Source organism: Penicilliopsis zonata (assembly GCF_001890105.1).
Source record: "Penicilliopsis zonata CBS 506.65 unplaced genomic scaffold ASPZOscaffold_10, whole genome shotgun sequence".
Taxonomy (NCBI): domain Eukaryota; kingdom Fungi; phylum Ascomycota; class Eurotiomycetes; order Eurotiales; family Aspergillaceae; genus Penicilliopsis; species Penicilliopsis zonata.
The window spans coordinates 327,401-343,149 of NW_019208919.1; the positions used below are offsets into that span (position 1 = coordinate 327,401).

At 50.7% G+C, this 15,749-nt stretch overlaps 7 protein-coding genes across 7 annotated transcripts; 4 read left to right on the forward strand and 3 right to left on the reverse strand.

Moving 5' to 3' along the window:
* Positions 1 to 333: 333 nt before the first annotated feature.
* On the forward strand, positions 334 to 1,359 carry ASPZODRAFT_68819 (hypothetical protein; the record flags this gene model as incomplete). The annotated part of the gene is made up of 1 exon (XM_022729539.1): positions 334 to 1,359. One exon carries the CDS (start codon positions 334 to 336, stop codon positions 1,357 to 1,359), a length of 1,026 nt encoding a protein of 341 aa, XP_022580172.1.
* A 70-nt stretch (positions 1,360 to 1,429) lies between these two features.
* Positions 1,430 to 3,193, reverse strand: ASPZODRAFT_68734 (hypothetical protein; the record flags this gene model as incomplete). The annotated part of the gene is made up of 5 exons (XM_022729533.1): positions 1,430 to 2,022; positions 2,084 to 2,538; positions 2,600 to 2,809; positions 2,861 to 2,984; positions 3,043 to 3,193. 5 exons carry the CDS (start codon positions 3,191 to 3,193, stop codon positions 1,430 to 1,432), a joined length of 1,533 nt encoding a protein of 510 aa, XP_022580173.1.
* Positions 3,194 to 4,219: 1,026 nt separating this feature from the next.
* Positions 4,220 to 5,360, forward strand: ASPZODRAFT_505186 (hypothetical protein). The gene is made up of 5 exons (XM_022728417.1): positions 4,220 to 4,450; positions 4,571 to 4,588; positions 4,722 to 4,788; positions 4,849 to 4,968; positions 5,024 to 5,360. The coding sequence occupies exons 1-5, from the start codon at positions 4,327 to 4,329 to the stop codon at positions 5,187 to 5,189; spliced, it is 495 nt and encodes a 164-aa protein (XP_022580174.1). The 5' UTR covers positions 4,220 to 4,326; the 3' UTR covers positions 5,190 to 5,360.
* A 171-nt stretch (positions 5,361 to 5,531) lies between these two features.
* ASPZODRAFT_159942 (hypothetical protein) lies at positions 5,532 to 7,716 on the reverse strand (the record flags this gene model as incomplete). The annotated part of the gene is made up of 3 exons (XM_022726438.1): positions 7,340 to 7,716; positions 7,059 to 7,315; positions 5,532 to 6,341 (listed from the first exon to the last, which is right to left on the reverse strand). Exons 1-3 carry the CDS (start codon positions 7,467 to 7,469, stop codon positions 5,532 to 5,534), a joined length of 1,197 nt encoding a protein of 398 aa, XP_022580175.1. The 5' UTR covers positions 7,470 to 7,716.
* Positions 7,717 to 7,852: 136 nt separating this feature from the next.
* On the forward strand, positions 7,853 to 9,089 carry ASPZODRAFT_133533 (hypothetical protein). The gene is made up of 3 exons (XM_022723294.1): positions 7,853 to 8,155; positions 8,227 to 8,974; positions 9,029 to 9,089. Exons 1-2 carry the CDS (start codon positions 8,035 to 8,037, stop codon positions 8,865 to 8,867), a joined length of 762 nt encoding a protein of 253 aa, XP_022580176.1. The 5' UTR covers positions 7,853 to 8,034; the 3' UTR covers positions 8,868 to 8,974; positions 9,029 to 9,089.
* An 882-nt stretch (positions 9,090 to 9,971) lies between these two features.
* ASPZODRAFT_507562 (hypothetical protein) lies at positions 9,972 to 13,577 on the forward strand. The gene is made up of 7 exons (XM_022728420.1): positions 9,972 to 10,225; positions 10,289 to 10,372; positions 10,431 to 10,980; positions 11,181 to 11,253; positions 11,314 to 12,055; positions 12,125 to 13,189; positions 13,259 to 13,577. Exons 1-7 carry the CDS (start codon positions 10,064 to 10,066, stop codon positions 13,421 to 13,423), a joined length of 2,841 nt encoding a protein of 946 aa, XP_022580177.1. The 5' UTR covers positions 9,972 to 10,063; the 3' UTR covers positions 13,424 to 13,577.
* A 1,742-nt stretch (positions 13,578 to 15,319) lies between these two features.
* On the reverse strand, positions 15,320 to 15,629 carry ASPZODRAFT_507592 (hypothetical protein). Its single transcript, XM_022728421.1, has one exon. It carries the CDS (start codon positions 15,573 to 15,575, stop codon positions 15,390 to 15,392), a length of 186 nt encoding a protein of 61 aa, XP_022580178.1. The 5' UTR covers positions 15,576 to 15,629; the 3' UTR covers positions 15,320 to 15,389.
* Between the last annotated feature and the right edge of the window lie 120 nt (positions 15,630 to 15,749).

Sequence of the window (15,749 nt, forward strand, 5' to 3'; positions counted from 1 at the left end):
CTGAATTGGCTGCCTCCGACGGGGGACTCCACCAACAATGCTGTGCGTACTACGTCTCTAGATAATTTTTTCCCCATCGCTGGATCAGATGTCGAAGCTTCGCTATCATTGGAGACCCGGGTGTCGGGGCGTCTCTCCTTTGGGACTTTCCAGAAGCCCAACACTTTGCTTGATAATACTGTGGTGGCTTTGCCAGTGTTTGGTGTATATAAAAGGTTCAAAACCCCCCCTTTGATGGAGGGGTAGAAAGAGGTACTTTCTTTTCTTGCCTTACCATCCTATCTATCAATACCTTGCCTTGTCTTCTTCTTTTTGTCATTCCCAGTCTAAACCATGAACAAAGCACTCGTCTTCAAGAAGGTGCCCAATGGGTATCCCGTCCCTGGCGAAGATGTGGCGATCGACTCTGCCGCATACGGCGCCGACGTGGCCACGCCTACGAACGGAATCGTGATCCAGTCAATGTACGCCAGTTTCGATCCGTACATGCGCGCAAAGATGCGCCCCGCGGAGGCCAAGTCGTACTCGCCGGCGTTTGTCATCGGGGCGGCCATGGACAGCTTGTGTATCGGCAAGGTGGTGCGGTCGAACACCGAGGCATACGCAGAGGGCGACGTGGTGATCGGATATTACCCTATCCAAGAGGTTGTGGCGCTGGACGAGGCCTCGCTGCCGCGCATCCGCAAGCTGGAGAACCCGCTTGGCCTTGACATCCGTCTTTTCCTGGGCGCGCTGGGCATGCCCGGCTTGACGGCGTTCTCGTCGCTGTATGAGATCGGCAAGCCGAAGCGTGGCGAGACCATCTTCGTGTCGGCGGCGAGCGGCGCCGTGGGTCAGATTGTCGGCCAGCTGGCCAAGCACGAGGGGTTGAAGGTGATCGGCAGCGTGGGCTCGGACGAGAAACTGAAGTATATCATTGACGAGTTGGGCTTCGACGGCGGCTTCAACTACAAGAAGGAGAAGCCGAGCGAGGCGCTGGCTCGCCTTGCCCCCGAGGGTATCGACATCTATTACGAGAATGTGGGCGGCGAGCACCTGGCTGCTGCCCTCGACGCGATGAACGACTTTGGCCGCGTCGTCGTCTGTGGCCTCATCTCCCAGTACAACAGCGCGCCTTACCCTATCACCAACCTCCAGAACATTGTTGCCAAGCGTCTCGCCATCCGCGGCTTCATCGTCGGCGACCCGGGCTTCGCCGATGTCTACCGCGTCGAACACCAGAAAAAGGTCCAGGCCTGGATCAAGGATGGAACCTTCAAGGCCCTCACGCACGAGACTGTCGGCATCGACAATGCCCCGGAGGGCTTGGTCGGTATCTTCTATGGCAAGAACATGGGCAAGGCGGTCCTGAAGTTTTAAAATGGTACTCATCTTTCTAAGTAGTACATATATGGTGTTCAATTAATATACCCTCATATTCCACTGTTATCTAAGTACTGCTTAATGTAAACCGCGGGTTCCGCTGCCATATCAATGCTGAACAGAGAACAACTAGCCCGCTGAATCCAGCCATGACGTGCATCTGCAGCGCGTACCCCTGTGCATACACTGTTCGCACTGCGGCCTGTTCTGCCGGCGCCAGGGAGTTGATGTACGTTGCCGAGTCCGATATCTGCTGCAAGGTAGCCGCGTCCACGACGTTGATCAGTCGAGAACTGGTGTAGTTGCTGAATACCGTTGAGCAGATTGCCAGCCCCAGCGTTCCACCCAACACGCGGATCTGGGTCAACGCCCCCATTGCCACGCCCATATCCTTCTCCGCGACGGTTAGTGCGGCTAGGACAAGCAACATGCTGAGCCCCGTGCCGAACGATAAGCCCAGGATCACCTCGTAGGCGAACTGTTGGCGCTGGAGGATTAGAGGTGTTGAGGCCAGGGTGCCTACCAGACACACGCCGACAAGCTGCAGCACCGCTGCGCCTGCGATAAGATAGAATGGCGCGACTTTCAACTTGGAGACGATGAAGCTGCTGGCACCGCTGGCGAGCGGAGAGCAGAGCAGCATCGGCAGGAGATAGATGCCTAGTACAAGTAATAGAATTAGAATAAGAGCACTTGGAAAACAGGATAACAGACAAATTACCTGCGTGCAATGATGACACCCCGTTCACGTCTTGGAAGCGCTGGGTAAGGTTGACAATAACCGCCATGAAGGGAAAGCCGGTGAAAAATCCATAGAGCATCATCCCAACCATGACACGATTGTTGAGCAGGCGGACAGGAAAGATAGGCTCCTGGACAGCTTGCTTGTGCTGCAGGTAGTATTCCCAAGCCGGAAAGAGAATCCAGCAGATACATGCAAGCACCAACATAGCAATGATGATAGCTGAAGCCCAGGCGTAGCGAGAGCCTGCTTCCTCGAAGACAAAGACGAGGAAGAGACTGGCCGCGAGGAGGAGCAGAGCCCCAGCCACATCGACCCGGCGCCCGATCCGCCTGGGGACTTTCCCATAGAACAGTCCAAACATGGCCGTGTCCGTCGGAGTCGAGGGGAGGAATATCACGATCAACAAGAAAGCTATCGCTCCAACCGGGCCGCTGGAAATTATCAGCCCGCAAGAAAAAAGAAAAAAACATTCGCCAGGAGACACCGACGCACTTGAGATAAAACACCCATTGCCAACTCTCCGGGTGGGCAGTGATGATACCCCCTAGAACTGGCCCTAGGATACTTGATAGGGCAAAGACCGAGGACATTATCGCCATGTATTTAGCCACTTCAGTACGGGGCACAACTTGCGGGGTGATGACCATGACCATAGAGTAGATCCCAGATGCCCCCAATCCTTGAAAAGCCCGGAGTACGATCCTGCGTTGTAGTTAGTTCTGATCTGATAGGGAAGTTGAGTGGGAATATTACAAGGTCAGGATGGACTGGCTCACGCCACATAATATCGAAAATACAACAAAAATACCGATACCCAGCAGGAAGAGAACCTTTCTGCCGAAGATGTCACTGAATTTGGCGTAGATCGTAAGAAAGCCTTCGCTTGTGTTCCGTCAGTGAGGTTCTACTCTAGGTGAATAATTCGGCATCCTAACCCGTATAGGTGAGCAGATACGATGTGACTATCCAGTCTCGTCGAGAGAAGCCATCCAAGGCATTTGTGATTGAAACAAGAGCCGTACTAACGATAGTAGTCTCCAAGGTTGAGAGGAGTAGGCTTACACACATCCTAGTAGGGATCGACATCGCGATGCGTCAGTTTAGAGCTTAACTTGACGACCTCCTACTAACCCAAAAACAAGCATATTAAGACGCCATGTTGGAATCTGGGCACTTGCTCCACGCGAACCACTGTCCGTGTCATTGTCTATTTGAAATGAGCTGCTGATCTCGACTGTTTTGTTGCTGCTGGGAGGGTCGACTTGGCAAGCGGATGCTTGCGGAACAATGTTTCGTGTATTTCTTTCCTCTGTCATCTTTGTAGAATGTTTCTAATCGACGATCATGAGTCCTAGGTGTTTAAATGACCATGAATGCCCCCCAGTAATATTCTGTAGATGATAAATCCCAGCTTTGACGATATGAACACCTGTCCCTTTGTCACTGGGCTGTAATACGAATCCTGCCTGTCTCAGGTTTGGTTCTTGCTGAAAGGCAGATACCCCGACATAGCGACAGGTGCCATTCAACGGAAAACATTCCAGATATAATTATTATTGTATTCATCTTTCGTATTGGAGCCCAATTGACGCAATGGCACAATACAACTCCCCCGGGTATAATGTCTCAGCCGAGAACAACGAAATTCTGGGAATTGGAGGATCTGCGAATCTGCCGTTCCATAAAAACTGCACCGTCTCCATCTCCAATGTTTTTACAAGCGATTGACCTGAGATTTAGCCAGTGTGCAAGAGGTGAGGTTGAGATATCTTCCCCAGATCGGAAGGTCCTTCGGGTATAGCCACGTGACCTGGTCCTCTCCGGCAATGGAGAATTGCTTATCCATCGACAAGCAACCCATTTGATCAACGCAGGTCAGATAGTAGCGAGTCTTCCAGTGTATCGAAAGAAAAAGCCCATTGTGTTTCTCACGACACCTGATTTCTCGAAATAGTAAATAAGACACGCGATGCTCCAGTTTTGACGTGGGAGAAGAATCGGCCATTTTCGGCTGGACGGAGAATGCTCGACCAATCACATGACCCGCAATCTGATGACCGCATCCCGGCGCGGATTCCCGAGGTCTGAAACCTTCATCCGTGAACCTGCGAAAGTCTGCGTCGACTGCTCGAGACTGACGGCGACAACTGCCTTGTTCACGCCCTCTCCACTCCGCTGAATCCGTTCTGTCTCTCTCTTGTGCTTTCCGATCCAACACAATGGCCTCTTTGGCGCGCCAGACCCCCCTCTTCAGGCGGTCCTGCCTGTCTGCTTCCCGATCACCGATGCAGGTGATGGCCTTCCATGCGTCGGCCAAGAAGCAGATTCTCCCTCCTCTGCCTCGTAAGTCAATTCGAATAACAATTCCAGGGCCGGTTTCTGTGGCTTGTGGGGGATACGCGAGACTTCCGGCTTGGGAAATGCATTTAGACGGACAGTGCTAACAAAATTGTCTTTGAACAGAGGTCATTCACGGCACCAGTATGTTATCCCGATCTATTGTGTGGTGAAGAAATTGGAGGACTACATTCTTGATTTTGATCGTCAGAACACGGGGATTCAATAAGACGAAGGACACTGTATGGACAAACACTGACGATAGGGTGATATCCAGCCAACGATGCCGTTGAGGTTCCCAAGACCCATGCCACGGAGGGCAGCTACCACTGGACTTTCGAGAGGTGCGTTTAGTTGGCAAGATGCGCCCTGTTCAGAAAGAGGTTACCCGCTTACACAGTTAGAATCATCTCCGCTGGTCTGGTTCCCCTGACCCTTGCGCCGTTTGCCGCTGGATCTCTGAACCCCACCATGGATGCTATCCTCTGCTCCGCTCTGATCCTTCACTCTCACATCGGATTCCAGTAAGTCAATCTGGCGGGAATGGGTTGTTCAAAATAGCTTCTAATGAAAAACCAGGGCTATGGTCATCGACTACTTCCCTCAGCGCCGTGTTCCCAAGACCCGTGCTGGTCTCATGTGGCTCCTGCGTGGCTTCACCCTCGCCACTGCGGTCGGTCTGTACGAGTTCGAGACGAACGATGTGGGCATTACTGAGGCCCTGAAGAGGATCTGGAAGGCATAGATTGGATATTCTGTTTGAGAGGCGCGACTTTCTTTTCCTTTTTTCATTTCCCTATTTGACTACTTCCCCACCTGTTTCTTTATCGATTCTGGTTTCTACCCGGTCATCCGGGCTCTGTATATGCTGGCTGTTTTCTAACCGGAGCCCATTCGCGCAAGTGTTGCCCTTGGTGCTTCAATTCATCTCAAAATCGAACTGCATGTAGAAGATTATTTCCTCTTCCGTTTCAAGCCCTTCTCTTCCAAGTTTTATGCCGAGTGATAGCGAACGCCAGCGTTCATAAAAAAATACCAAGACGGGTCCCTTCATCAAACTATACAAGAGAGTCATCTATAAACCCATTTACTCTTCGTCTTCATCTTCTAGAAGATCGGCATTATCAGACATATTTTCTTCATCATCGGCCTTAGTCATGACCGTCTCGATCAACTTCAGCGTCGCCTTCAACGGCAACCCGACCACATTGTCATAGCTACCCTCGATCTTCTCCACAAGGATTGAGCCCAGTCCCTGGATTCCATATCCGCCAGCCTTGTCGGCGCCTTCTCTGGTCTTCACGTACGCAAGGATCAGCTCATCCGTGACCTCGCCGTCGAAGGTGACTGCCGTCTCCTCAACAGCCGACTCGAGCGCGTAGCCCGGCTGGCGCGCGCTAGCCAGCGGCACCATTGCCACTATGGCGGTGAAGACCTTGTGGTGACGGTTATCGCGCAGCATTTTAAGCATGGCAAGGTGGTGCGCCTCGGACCGCGGTTTCTCCAGAATAGTCCCCGTCGAGGAATCGACGACCACCGTGTCAGCTGCGAGAATGAGGGCGGGTTCCCCGCGCTCTGCATTGTTGATTTCCTGCGCGTACACGGCCTGCGCCTTCTTCACTGCTGTCGCGAGCACGTATTCGAACGGCGACATCGTCTTGGGCAGATCCTCCGCCGCGTTGGAGGGGACCACGTCTAGGTTCGTTAGACCCAGCAGCGAGATGATCTGCCGCCGCCGCGGGGACTGCGACGCAAGAATCACACGTTCCGACCGTAATCTATCCAGTACGGCCAGTGAGAGGGGCGGGGGGCGTGGCAGGGGGGCGCGGGAGGGCGTCGATGCGGGCATCGTGCTTGTTTCGTAAGCTGGGGGGGGATCGGAATCGGCGAGGAGACCCTTTTTGGAGTCCGCCATGTTTCAATATGCAAGACTTGGGGTGGCTTGACTTGTGAGGTTTATTATTTAGCCTTCAAGTAACGATGTTATTCAAGATTTAAGGATATTTAGGATAGCATGAAAAGAGTTTCTTGTACTAGGCGGTGAGAGCTCTAGCAGATCTCAGGTGAGTCTATATTCTAACACAAATGGGCTATATAGAGGAGAATGATATATTATATATATATATTACATTTCTGAGCCCACCAATGAGTATTTGGTGACTGTGACGAATATCCATCATTGTTGCCAAGTCGACAAATCAGACTCGGCAGACAAAAATTCCAATACACTGAAATATTTAAAAACAAGTCCTTGGATACCTTTATAGCATTGTTTCAATTGAAAAAAACCTGGTTGTTTAATCTCCAGATAGGCTTTTCTCCTAATACAGCCTGATCCTCCAAATTATCGCCCAAGAAAACGCCAGTAGCCCGAATCGAATCGTCGATCGTAGTAAAACATGCCCTATGTACAGGGAAAACGGATAGAAGCGAGCATCACTCGCACAAGTCATTACAAAGGACATTATGAAGCGACTTTGAAGGGCTGGGAGCCTGTGTAGGCTTCTCATATTCCTTCTTGACAAATCGCCAGATGGGAGAGTGTTGGGCCGTTTGCCATGATTCGCGCCCGGTGAAGCTTTGACGACAGTCAGGTTCGAAATGAATCGTCGACCCGACCCCCGTGACTTTCAATCTCTGCAATCAGCTCCTGTCGTTCCTGCAGCTGCAGACGGATAAAGTCGACTGTCTTCTTTAACACGATGCTCTCGCTGCGGCCTTGGCCCTCCAGCCCCGGCACCAGCTCTGTAAGGCGATCGAACCCTTCGCGGATCGCCGCCCTTCGTTTTTGCTCGGACGCGATATGATTGTTTTTCTTCTCTTGCTCGGTCAACCGCGGCTTCTCCTTGTCCTGCGCGTTCGTCAACGAGCCTGTGGTATTCGATGAGTCCCCACCGGCGGGGGGCGTGGACGATTGATCATCGCTATAGTCTGCGGTAGCGGTGGCATCAGCCATTATTACGGGGGAATAGAAATCTTCAGATGAGCTGGATGCTGTAAAAGCGGGCGGGGGTGCGGACGGCATGTCTTAGAATATTTTCTTCTGCCTTGAGGAGAGTAGTAGAGCTTTTGTCTCCGCACCCGCAGCGAAGACCCGAGGTACAGGTGCACCTCGACGACAGGGAAAACACGCGGACTGAGACTGAAAGACTGGCTGCGACAGGCCAGACTCCCCAGGGCTAGAGACAGACTGTACTTTTGCCGCAACACCAATAAAGAAAAAGCACTCCTCGTTCGTTAGGTAGTCACTCTTGATTCCAACCGACAAGCCGATAGGAGGGTATGGGGTAATGTCCGCAGCGGGCCCTGGCTGTTCTTAACACGGTTAGCGCTGAGTGCTTACATAAACGCATCTGGATCTGGAAGGCGTTCGGGTTGGCTTGGCACCTTCACGTCATCACTCGGAATGGTTTTCTGACCAGACGTCCGCCAGAAGGGAATTTCATCGTTGGGGTCTGGTTGAGGGTTGGGCTTGGTTATTCTGTCTTGAATTGAATTGTTCGGTCATTAATCTCCTCGCGTTCAAGTCTACAGTGATAGGAGTCACAGTACTACTAGTACAGTATATACCGAAAGCCTGAGACTGAGCAATGAGCCATCACGAACCTTTGCGCGGGTCCTGCTCTTGTGGGAGGAACCAATATTTGATTCGAATCCCGGAAGATGTGACAGCTCATGCCCGGATCTATTTCGATAGCAGTTGGGACAACCGTATGTGACCAGTTCTGCGCGAAGACCCTTGATGTTAAGTTACTAAAACTCGTAATCTTTAATGGGCCCAGGACGATCACAAGGCACACCGATCACTGCATGGCTGCAGGTGCCTCTTGGATGGTATGAATCCTACACGCAGGCATACTTTCCAGACGAGACTCACGCCTCCATCCGGCGCACCTTCACTCCATACCATTCCCCACATACGAAACGCAATTTCTGCGGCTTCTGCGGCACACATCTCACGTATTGGACTGAAGAGCCTCGAGAGGAGGCTGATTTAATGTCTGTATCTGTTGCAAGCTTGTTGGGGGACGGCCAAAGCCTTCTGGAAGAACTAGATTTGCTTCCGGAGGAGCTCTCAGACGGTGTCTTGAGGACGGAACACATGACCGCAAACCAGGAGGCTGGCCGCCATTCATCCACAGTGGCTATGCAGTCGGACCCAGGTAGCCCTGGATTATTGATGGCCGCGAGGCACGGTATAGGCGGGGGAATTCCGTGGTTTGAAGAGATGATAGAGGGCAGCCGACTGGGTCGTTTACTACAGAGCAGACGAGGAGTAGCAATTAGTGATGATCAAAAAACACGCGTTGAATGGAGGATCAGCGACTGGCACGAAGATACAGATCCGGCCAATGTTCGCAGCGATTTGACAACCTCTGGTCATACCATTGGTCATGCCATAGGTAAAAGAAAGCGTGGATAGAAAGCTGGCGTTCAATCAAACCCTCAAAGCTACCAATAGATATTCCTGAAAGTGTGTCTGCACAGGGAGAATCAAGAGGCCTTCGATCCTCAATGGTACCGTGTCTGGTGGGCTCCTTCGATCTATCGAATCGACGCCCTCGAGGATAACTGAACGTGCAGAAACTGTCCCAATCTGTGGGTATAAAATGTTCTCACTACTATATTTTAGCCCAATTCTGGCTCAAACAAAGATTAGTATCTTATTTTTTATACCATTATATCATTTAATCTCATCATGACTAAGGGTGCAGTGTTTGACTGCGATTCTCCACAGAGATGTCATTGGTCCTAAGCCCTATATAAGGCTATTAAGAGACTGTTTGATATACGTCAGTCCATCTCTATGAGAACCTATATACTCTCACTTTCTTAAGTATCTCTCACCTCTACCTCTCTCTCTATTGGTCTTAAATATCTTCGCTTAGCTGGCTCCTGTTTCCCACTTATAAATTCATTATCGACCCCTTCTATTTATTCTTTCTTATTCCTATGCTTCCTAGTATCTACTTTATGCCTCTATTCACAGGTCTATAGCCTTACTATTATCCTTTCAAGAGAGTGTTCGCACAGTTCTATCTTGAGTAAGTGAAGCTCTTTATAAAGTATCTCTTATATAAGTTTATAAGATCACTAGATGTCTGTGTTGCTGATGCTAACTTCCTTGAAGCTTCTGTTGTCACAGAGAATCGGCCTTGTCATTGCTCTTCAACTGTTCGAGATCCTCGCCTCCTTGTCTGCCAGACAGCCTTCGGATACAGTCTTCTCTTGGGTTTGCGTACCAGTCAGGGAAGTCTGGAGCTTTTCAATATGGAGGACGAGATTCTTCCGGACACCAGCTCTGCTAAGCCTGGAACTGCCAGGCATATGCTCCAGACGCGTAGGTCGGCACAGACTTTGCGTAATGCATCGGCCTCCGGTCGAGTAAAACGGATGCAAAGCCTCGATGCTCTCCCTGTTCCCATTGCTTCTCTTCCGAGGTTCATGCCCGCCAAAGATGTAGCTGCCGCGACCGAACCGAGGAGAGTACGCCCGAAGCGTAAAACAAGCAAGCTACCGACGATCATAGGCAGTTCTCCCACTGGCGCTTCCACCCAGCAACCCCAGCATGTGAGGAAGGTTGTCGTGAACCGCGACAAGCCAAGACAGAAGCTGGGGATGCATTTCCAAAAAATGGCCAAGTGGAAGCTGATGACCAAAGCACTGGTTGGCATGAGGGCCGCAAAAAACATGAAGCTACGTGCTCTTAAGATGCGCTGTCTGCCTGCTCCATCGTCAGCGCCTGTTGAAAGTGTGGAACAAGAAGCGCCGAAAGTTGAGGTATGCTTAACCTGCTCCATATATCTGTGGCTCTCGTGCTGATTTTATGATTTGAATATATAGACTGCGCCGCTTTATAGACTCACGGCTATCAAACGGGCATCTGCTGTCCTGACATTTGCGAATGCTCCTGTGAGAGGAATCAACGTAAGTCCCAGAAGAACGGAGTCATTCGATTACAGACCAAAAGCTGACTTTGATGTAGAGGAGCAGCAGCATCTATAGCCGTCCATCCTTTGAGATCGCTTCCGACGACGACTCGTGTTCTGAAGATGAAGGTTTTGACAGCAGAGATGCTCCTGTGAGAGTCAGTGGAGGACGGTTGACTCCATACCCCTCGAGAAGTCCAGTGTGCTCAGGTGAAGGGCTCTTTTTCAACGGCTCTCCTGAATTGATCGCTGGTCCTGTGCAGAACACAACTGTGCTGCCAGAAAGAGCCACTGAGGGAGGATCTTCTCTCATTTCATCAGTCACTGCCCCCGCCACGGCAAACACATGTCTCTCACACTCAACCGGGCTTTCTTCTAAACCATCCATCCCACAGATTTGGCTGGACTGTGAAAGACCATCTTGGAGCGTGTCTTCTGGGGCATCTTTTGTTACCTCCCGCACTGTTCAAAGCAATACTGTGACCTTGAATATGGCAGCACATCCTGAAGGTCTTGAGGCGATGCCTCTTTCGAACCCGTTCGAGGACAGCGCTGAGGAAAAAGCTGCTATGGGCTCTGTCAAAGGCGAAATGGCGACCGAAGAAGGTAATCCAGTCTCTCATTCCCCTTCTTTTATGTGAGATACACGATTCTTTACTCTGGGAAGTCACACACATGCGTGATGAGACCAGAGGGGAGCTGAGTGGCCGTCTCGTTCTTTTCCCCCCAAAGCCTCTACGATCCTTTTTTCTTGGACGAAACTCACCTTCCTCCATCATATGGTCTGATGCTAACGTCACTCTCAGTGGATATGATCCTAGATTCCACCAAGCCATCCGATTCTGCTACCCTCGTGGCGAAGGATGAAATCTCTGAAAGGTTAGTGAACGATGATGGATCAGTCGTGGTTGAAAAACAAGCTGACAATACCTCTCACAGCAGTGTTCATCTTGAATCTACCGAGCCCCGGACTCCTGTGGCAGACAAGCACATTTGCTCCGACGAAATTGAGAACAATACAACCAAGGCCCGTGAGGGTGGAAAGTCACGTATTCCAGTACCCAAAGCCCGGGTTACCTCTTGTGGAAGTCCCGTTCTACGTGTCAGCCCATGCCCTCAGAGTTCCATCCCAGTGCCTTCTCGCCGCACCACCAGTGAGCAGAGCGTGTCGTCTATCAAGCATCTGGTCGGTAAAGCCCCCACTGGCAAGGTTCTTCCTGCTAAGAAGCACCAGATCTCCGGAGAAAATGGCGGGTCTATTGCCTCAGCTTTGGAGCAAACTACCGAGGAAACCTCCAAGTCAGACAAAGATGCAGAATCCGAGACTTACACTTGGGGAACAGATGACGGTGACGATGAAATCGTTGCGCAGCGTCCTACTGGTTTCACAGGCGACAACAGACCTAAGTTCCAGACGTCAGCTGCCAAGTTCGGCAGTTTGGGCCCTACGCTCAAGATTGCCCCGTCTGCTGAGCGTCTTATCATGGGCTCTGACAAACAGGAGAAGCCGTTGCCACCCACAAAGGAGTCCCAAGGTGATGAAGCTTCTGCAACCTTCAACATGGATAATAGACAGGGGGCTACCAAACAAGCTCAGGGCGAGCAACAGAGCTCCAACCGTGTGGACACGCGTGAGCAGACACATATCCATGATGTTTCTGGGCTTCTCAGCTCTCATCAGGTACGCATCCCTGAAGAGGGTACCCCCAGGGATCCTTTTGATCCTACTCAGATGCTTATCGTTCGAAAGCCTGTCAGCTCGAAGAGCTACGCCAGCCTTCGTTCAAAGGCCACTGCCCAATTATTCCAGGATAAAAATTCGCCTATCCCGCCTCCCAAGACTTCTCAATCGAATCCGTCTTTGCGAGCTTTCCCTCCCCGGTCAGACTCGTTGACTCCGGTGCCTGATTTCACTGCTCGCTTGGATGCAGTTGTCGCTTCTACCTCTCAGGATACCACAGCCGTGGCGAACAACGCCGTTCCTCCTTCAAAGGCCACTACTACCTTTGAAGAGATGGAACAACAAATCCTGAAGGCCCAGGCAAACCTGGCTCGCGGCCCCAAGCATACTGATTCCAAGGTTGCAGAACCCAAGGGTAACCGCGTCTTTGGGGGCTTGAAAAACATGTTTGGTAAAAACAAGCCTTCCATCACCAAGGACATGATCCGCAAGGTCGACGAGTTCGAAGTGACGAACACCTCTGCTAGTGACGAACAGGAAAGCACCGAGTCAGCAAAGGCCACCAAGTCTGTCACTGAAACCGTTGTGACAACAAAGCCAGTGGCTTCTAAGTCAAAGGGAAAATACCAAGCTTGGAACAGGGGTCTCCGCACCCCTAAGGTCGCAGATGAGAATCTGCCTCCTTCTGTTAGCACTCCCACTACTTCGGAGTCATCCCTTCCTGTGCCGACCTCGGTCAAGGCACCTTCCATCCCTAGTTTTGCTCGTCCGACCAACTCTACCCAGGCGAAGGCAAATGCAAACATGAGATCTGTCTCAGCGCAGGAGCCTAGACTCCGCCGACCTTCCCCAATCGTCACTGCAGGTGGAAGCTCCGCTGCCCGAGAAGCGAAACGTACCCCTACGGTGAAGACCCCGCTGAGTGTCAAGAGATTTGCGGCTCGCTCTGGCGGCTCTTCGCAAAAGGCCAGCAAGACTCCAACCACTGCATCTCAGGAGCCCAACACTGGCAATATTCAGCTGCCCCCTGTCATGGGCGAGTCTCAAATGGAAAACGCGCAGAAGTGGATCGAGTTCCTTTCTGAAAGGATCAAGTTTGAAGAGTCTCCCGATAAGAGAGGCCAGTATCTCCAGGTAAGTCGGTCCTCTATCCTGATGATCTCTTGTTTTTGCCCTCAGCTTTCTGACCAACGTCCTCTGCAGCACCTCCTGGCAGTTCACACCGTTCTAAACAATTACAAACAAGCCGACAAAGAGGAACAGGATGCCGAGAGCCTCTTCAATCTTCGTCACCTGGATACTGTCTCGTGCTTGACCAAGCTTACTGAGTGTCTGTCCTCCGTTGCAAGCGACCTCGAGGCTCACTAAATGAGACATCTTATGTGCCCTTGTTCAAGCTTCTTTCTCTGTTTTCAGATCTCACTGTTTTACTTTTCTTTCTTCAGTTTTTCTTGTTCTTTTCTATTTTCTTGCCATGTCACCTGCACGTCGGTTTCAGTTCATCCCCTTTTTCATGACACTCTATGGCTGATGCCCGAAACGACCTTTCTTTTTCCTCTGGAGTTTTTGCCATGAAGTTTCCTTGATGTTTCGTCCCCTTTATTTTGCTGCCTTCTGCTTTGCTGCTTTCTAATTTGCTGCCTTTTCGCCTTTTTGCCTTGCTTTGTTATTTGCCTTCACTTGCACTTTGAAAAAAGAAAAAGCGAAAAAAACGTGAAAACAAAAAGAAAGAAAAAACATGAAAAGGAAAAAAGGAAAAAATCGAAAAAGTCCAAAAAGACAAAAAAAACCAGAAAAATCGAAAAGGGCGCCAGGTGGACTACTATTTGCTTGTGGGTTTTGCGATAGGGATGGCCGGCGACTTCGACGTTTGTTGCTAGCTGCCTGGCAAAGCTCATGGCTCTCTTTTGACAAGTACCAGTGATACGATTAGAGATACTTGGTACTCCTGTGCCTCTCTCGAAGTCCTGTCTGCCTTGTACTAGGTTGTTGTTTGTTCTGGGGAGGCTGAGATGGGAAGATCATGGTTCTTCAATGCGGCGAAGAGGTGATGCCGTTGCATCTTAGGAGGCCGTGGCTTGTCAGCTTGTCTTCATCGCGGTTGAGAACCTGATTACTCTCACTCTGGAAGCAGATAGAAAAGCTGGTATTCATGTATGTTAGATAGTCTCTACAGAGATAGCTCTTGTAGCCTAGATCAATACTACATACAGTTGACGGTTGGAAATTCCATGAACTATGGTCAGATTAAAATATTGTAGGCTACTAATTTGCAGAAGCCCTGCCTATTTAAAGATGCTCTGGCAGAATCTACTGCTTTGTGTGTAGTTTTAAAGTGAGATAATGGGTTTATATTGTCATTATCTGCTCTTCATGGCATGTCAGTCACCCAGAGCGGGTTTCTTTATAGGCAATATCTTTGAGCTATCAGGCCACCAAACAAAATAAATTCACTGATACTTTGGCAGCATGCTCTCACTTGGGCCTCTCATACCAATGAGGGGTGTTGGAGTGAAAGGTCAGAGAAGATGCCCTCTGATCAAATATGCCCTACAGCAGTAGCCTAGCTTGCCCCTGCCCACTTTCTTTTTCTTTTATTTTTTTTTCTCTTTTTGGATTCATGTTGGACTCTTTATCGGTACATCCCAGTTACAACTTTTTTGGCCATTTATATTTTTTTTCTAGCATTCAGCGCTCCTAAACTCTTCATTATGTCTAAACGTACCAAGAACAGACACCGTGAGAAAAAGGTATGGATCCCCCTGTCTCTTTGGGACTGGAAAGAAGCTTCCTTTGTATCATGACGGTGAAGCCAAGGCTAATATCCAGCAATATAGCAGCGTAACGGCGGATTCAAAATGGCTCAACCTCAGCATCAGTCCGAGGAGGAACACCTGAACATTCGGATCCTTCCTCACCTTGCCAACGGTTTTGACAGCGTGGTGCCTCTCTCTGGAGCTTCTGCTGGCTTCCCGGTTTTCAACACTGCCGTTAATCCCGCTGTTAATCATATGGTCAATCCCGTTTACAACTCTGGCGGCGGTCCTGTCAGAAACCCTGGTATCAACGCCGCCCACAACCCTCTCGAGGATCTTGTCCACGGCTCAGCTCACACCCCCGTCTACCCAGTCAACAGCCAGCAGGGCATGAGCCTCTATCCTTCTCATGAGTTTACCCCCTGGCACTACGTGCCTGAGCATCTCGCAGCCAGAGAGACGGACCAGTCTGCGCTGTACCCTGCTGAGACTCTCAACGAGCTTTTCCTGGAGCAGTTCCGTTACGCTGGAGCCCAGCAGGTAGGATAATAGTTCTTTGCTTTTCTTTTAATCTGTCTTCAGCGATGTATTAACGTCTGCAGCGCTACCAGCCTCCTGGATGCGACACGGCCTCCCCTGTCCCAGCGCCCATCAAGGCCGACAAACCCGTCAAGAAGGGACCCTTGATCGTCTCCTCTGAGCGCAAGTCTAAACTCCGCGGCGACGCCCCCGAGTTCATCCCCCAGAGCATGCGTGCCCTCCATGAGTCCGGTCAGGGCCAGGCTTGGGGCCAGCGGAAGTACTCTTCTGACGTGCAGCCTTTCTAAGTGAGCTCACACACGTTTGGAAAGAAAGAAAGGGGAGTTGACTACCTTGACCTACGCTGTAATACAACGAAGTGGAGATTTTTGATCTTTTGCGAATGGTATGGTTGTGGG

Bases quoted from the DNA above. Each gene is read 5' to 3' on its own strand.
- ASPZODRAFT_505186 (XM_022728417.1), top strand. From the start codon at position 4,327: ATGGCCTCTTTGGCGCGCCAGACCCCCCTCTTCAGGCGGTCCTGCCTG. The intron at 4,789-4,848 runs GTGCGTTTAGTT...TTACACAGTTAG, and splicing joins TACCACTGGACTTTCGAGAG to AATCATCTCCGCTGGTCTGG. The intron at 4,969-5,023 runs GTAAGTCAATCT...ATGAAAAACCAG, and splicing joins CACTCTCACATCGGATTCCA to GGCTATGGTCATCGACTACT.
- ASPZODRAFT_133533 (XM_022723294.1), top strand. From the start codon at position 8,035: ATGAGCCATCACGAACCTTTGCGCGGGTCCTGCTCTTGTGGGAGGAAC. The intron at 8,156-8,226 runs GTATGTGACCAG...TAATGGGCCCAG, and splicing joins CGATAGCAGTTGGGACAACC to GACGATCACAAGGCACACCG.
- ASPZODRAFT_507562 (XM_022728420.1), top strand. From the start codon at position 10,064: ATGCATTTCCAAAAAATGGCCAAGTGGAAGCTGATGACCAAAGCACTG. The intron at 10,226-10,288 runs GTATGCTTAACC...TTGAATATATAG, and splicing joins AAGAAGCGCCGAAAGTTGAG to ACTGCGCCGCTTTATAGACT. The intron at 12,056-12,124 runs GTACGCATCCCT...ATCGTTCGAAAG, and splicing joins GGCTTCTCAGCTCTCATCAG to CCTGTCAGCTCGAAGAGCTA.
- ASPZODRAFT_507592 (XM_022728421.1), bottom strand. From the start codon at position 15,575: ATGGAGGGCACGCATGCTCTGGGGGATGAACTCGGGGGCGTCGCCGCG.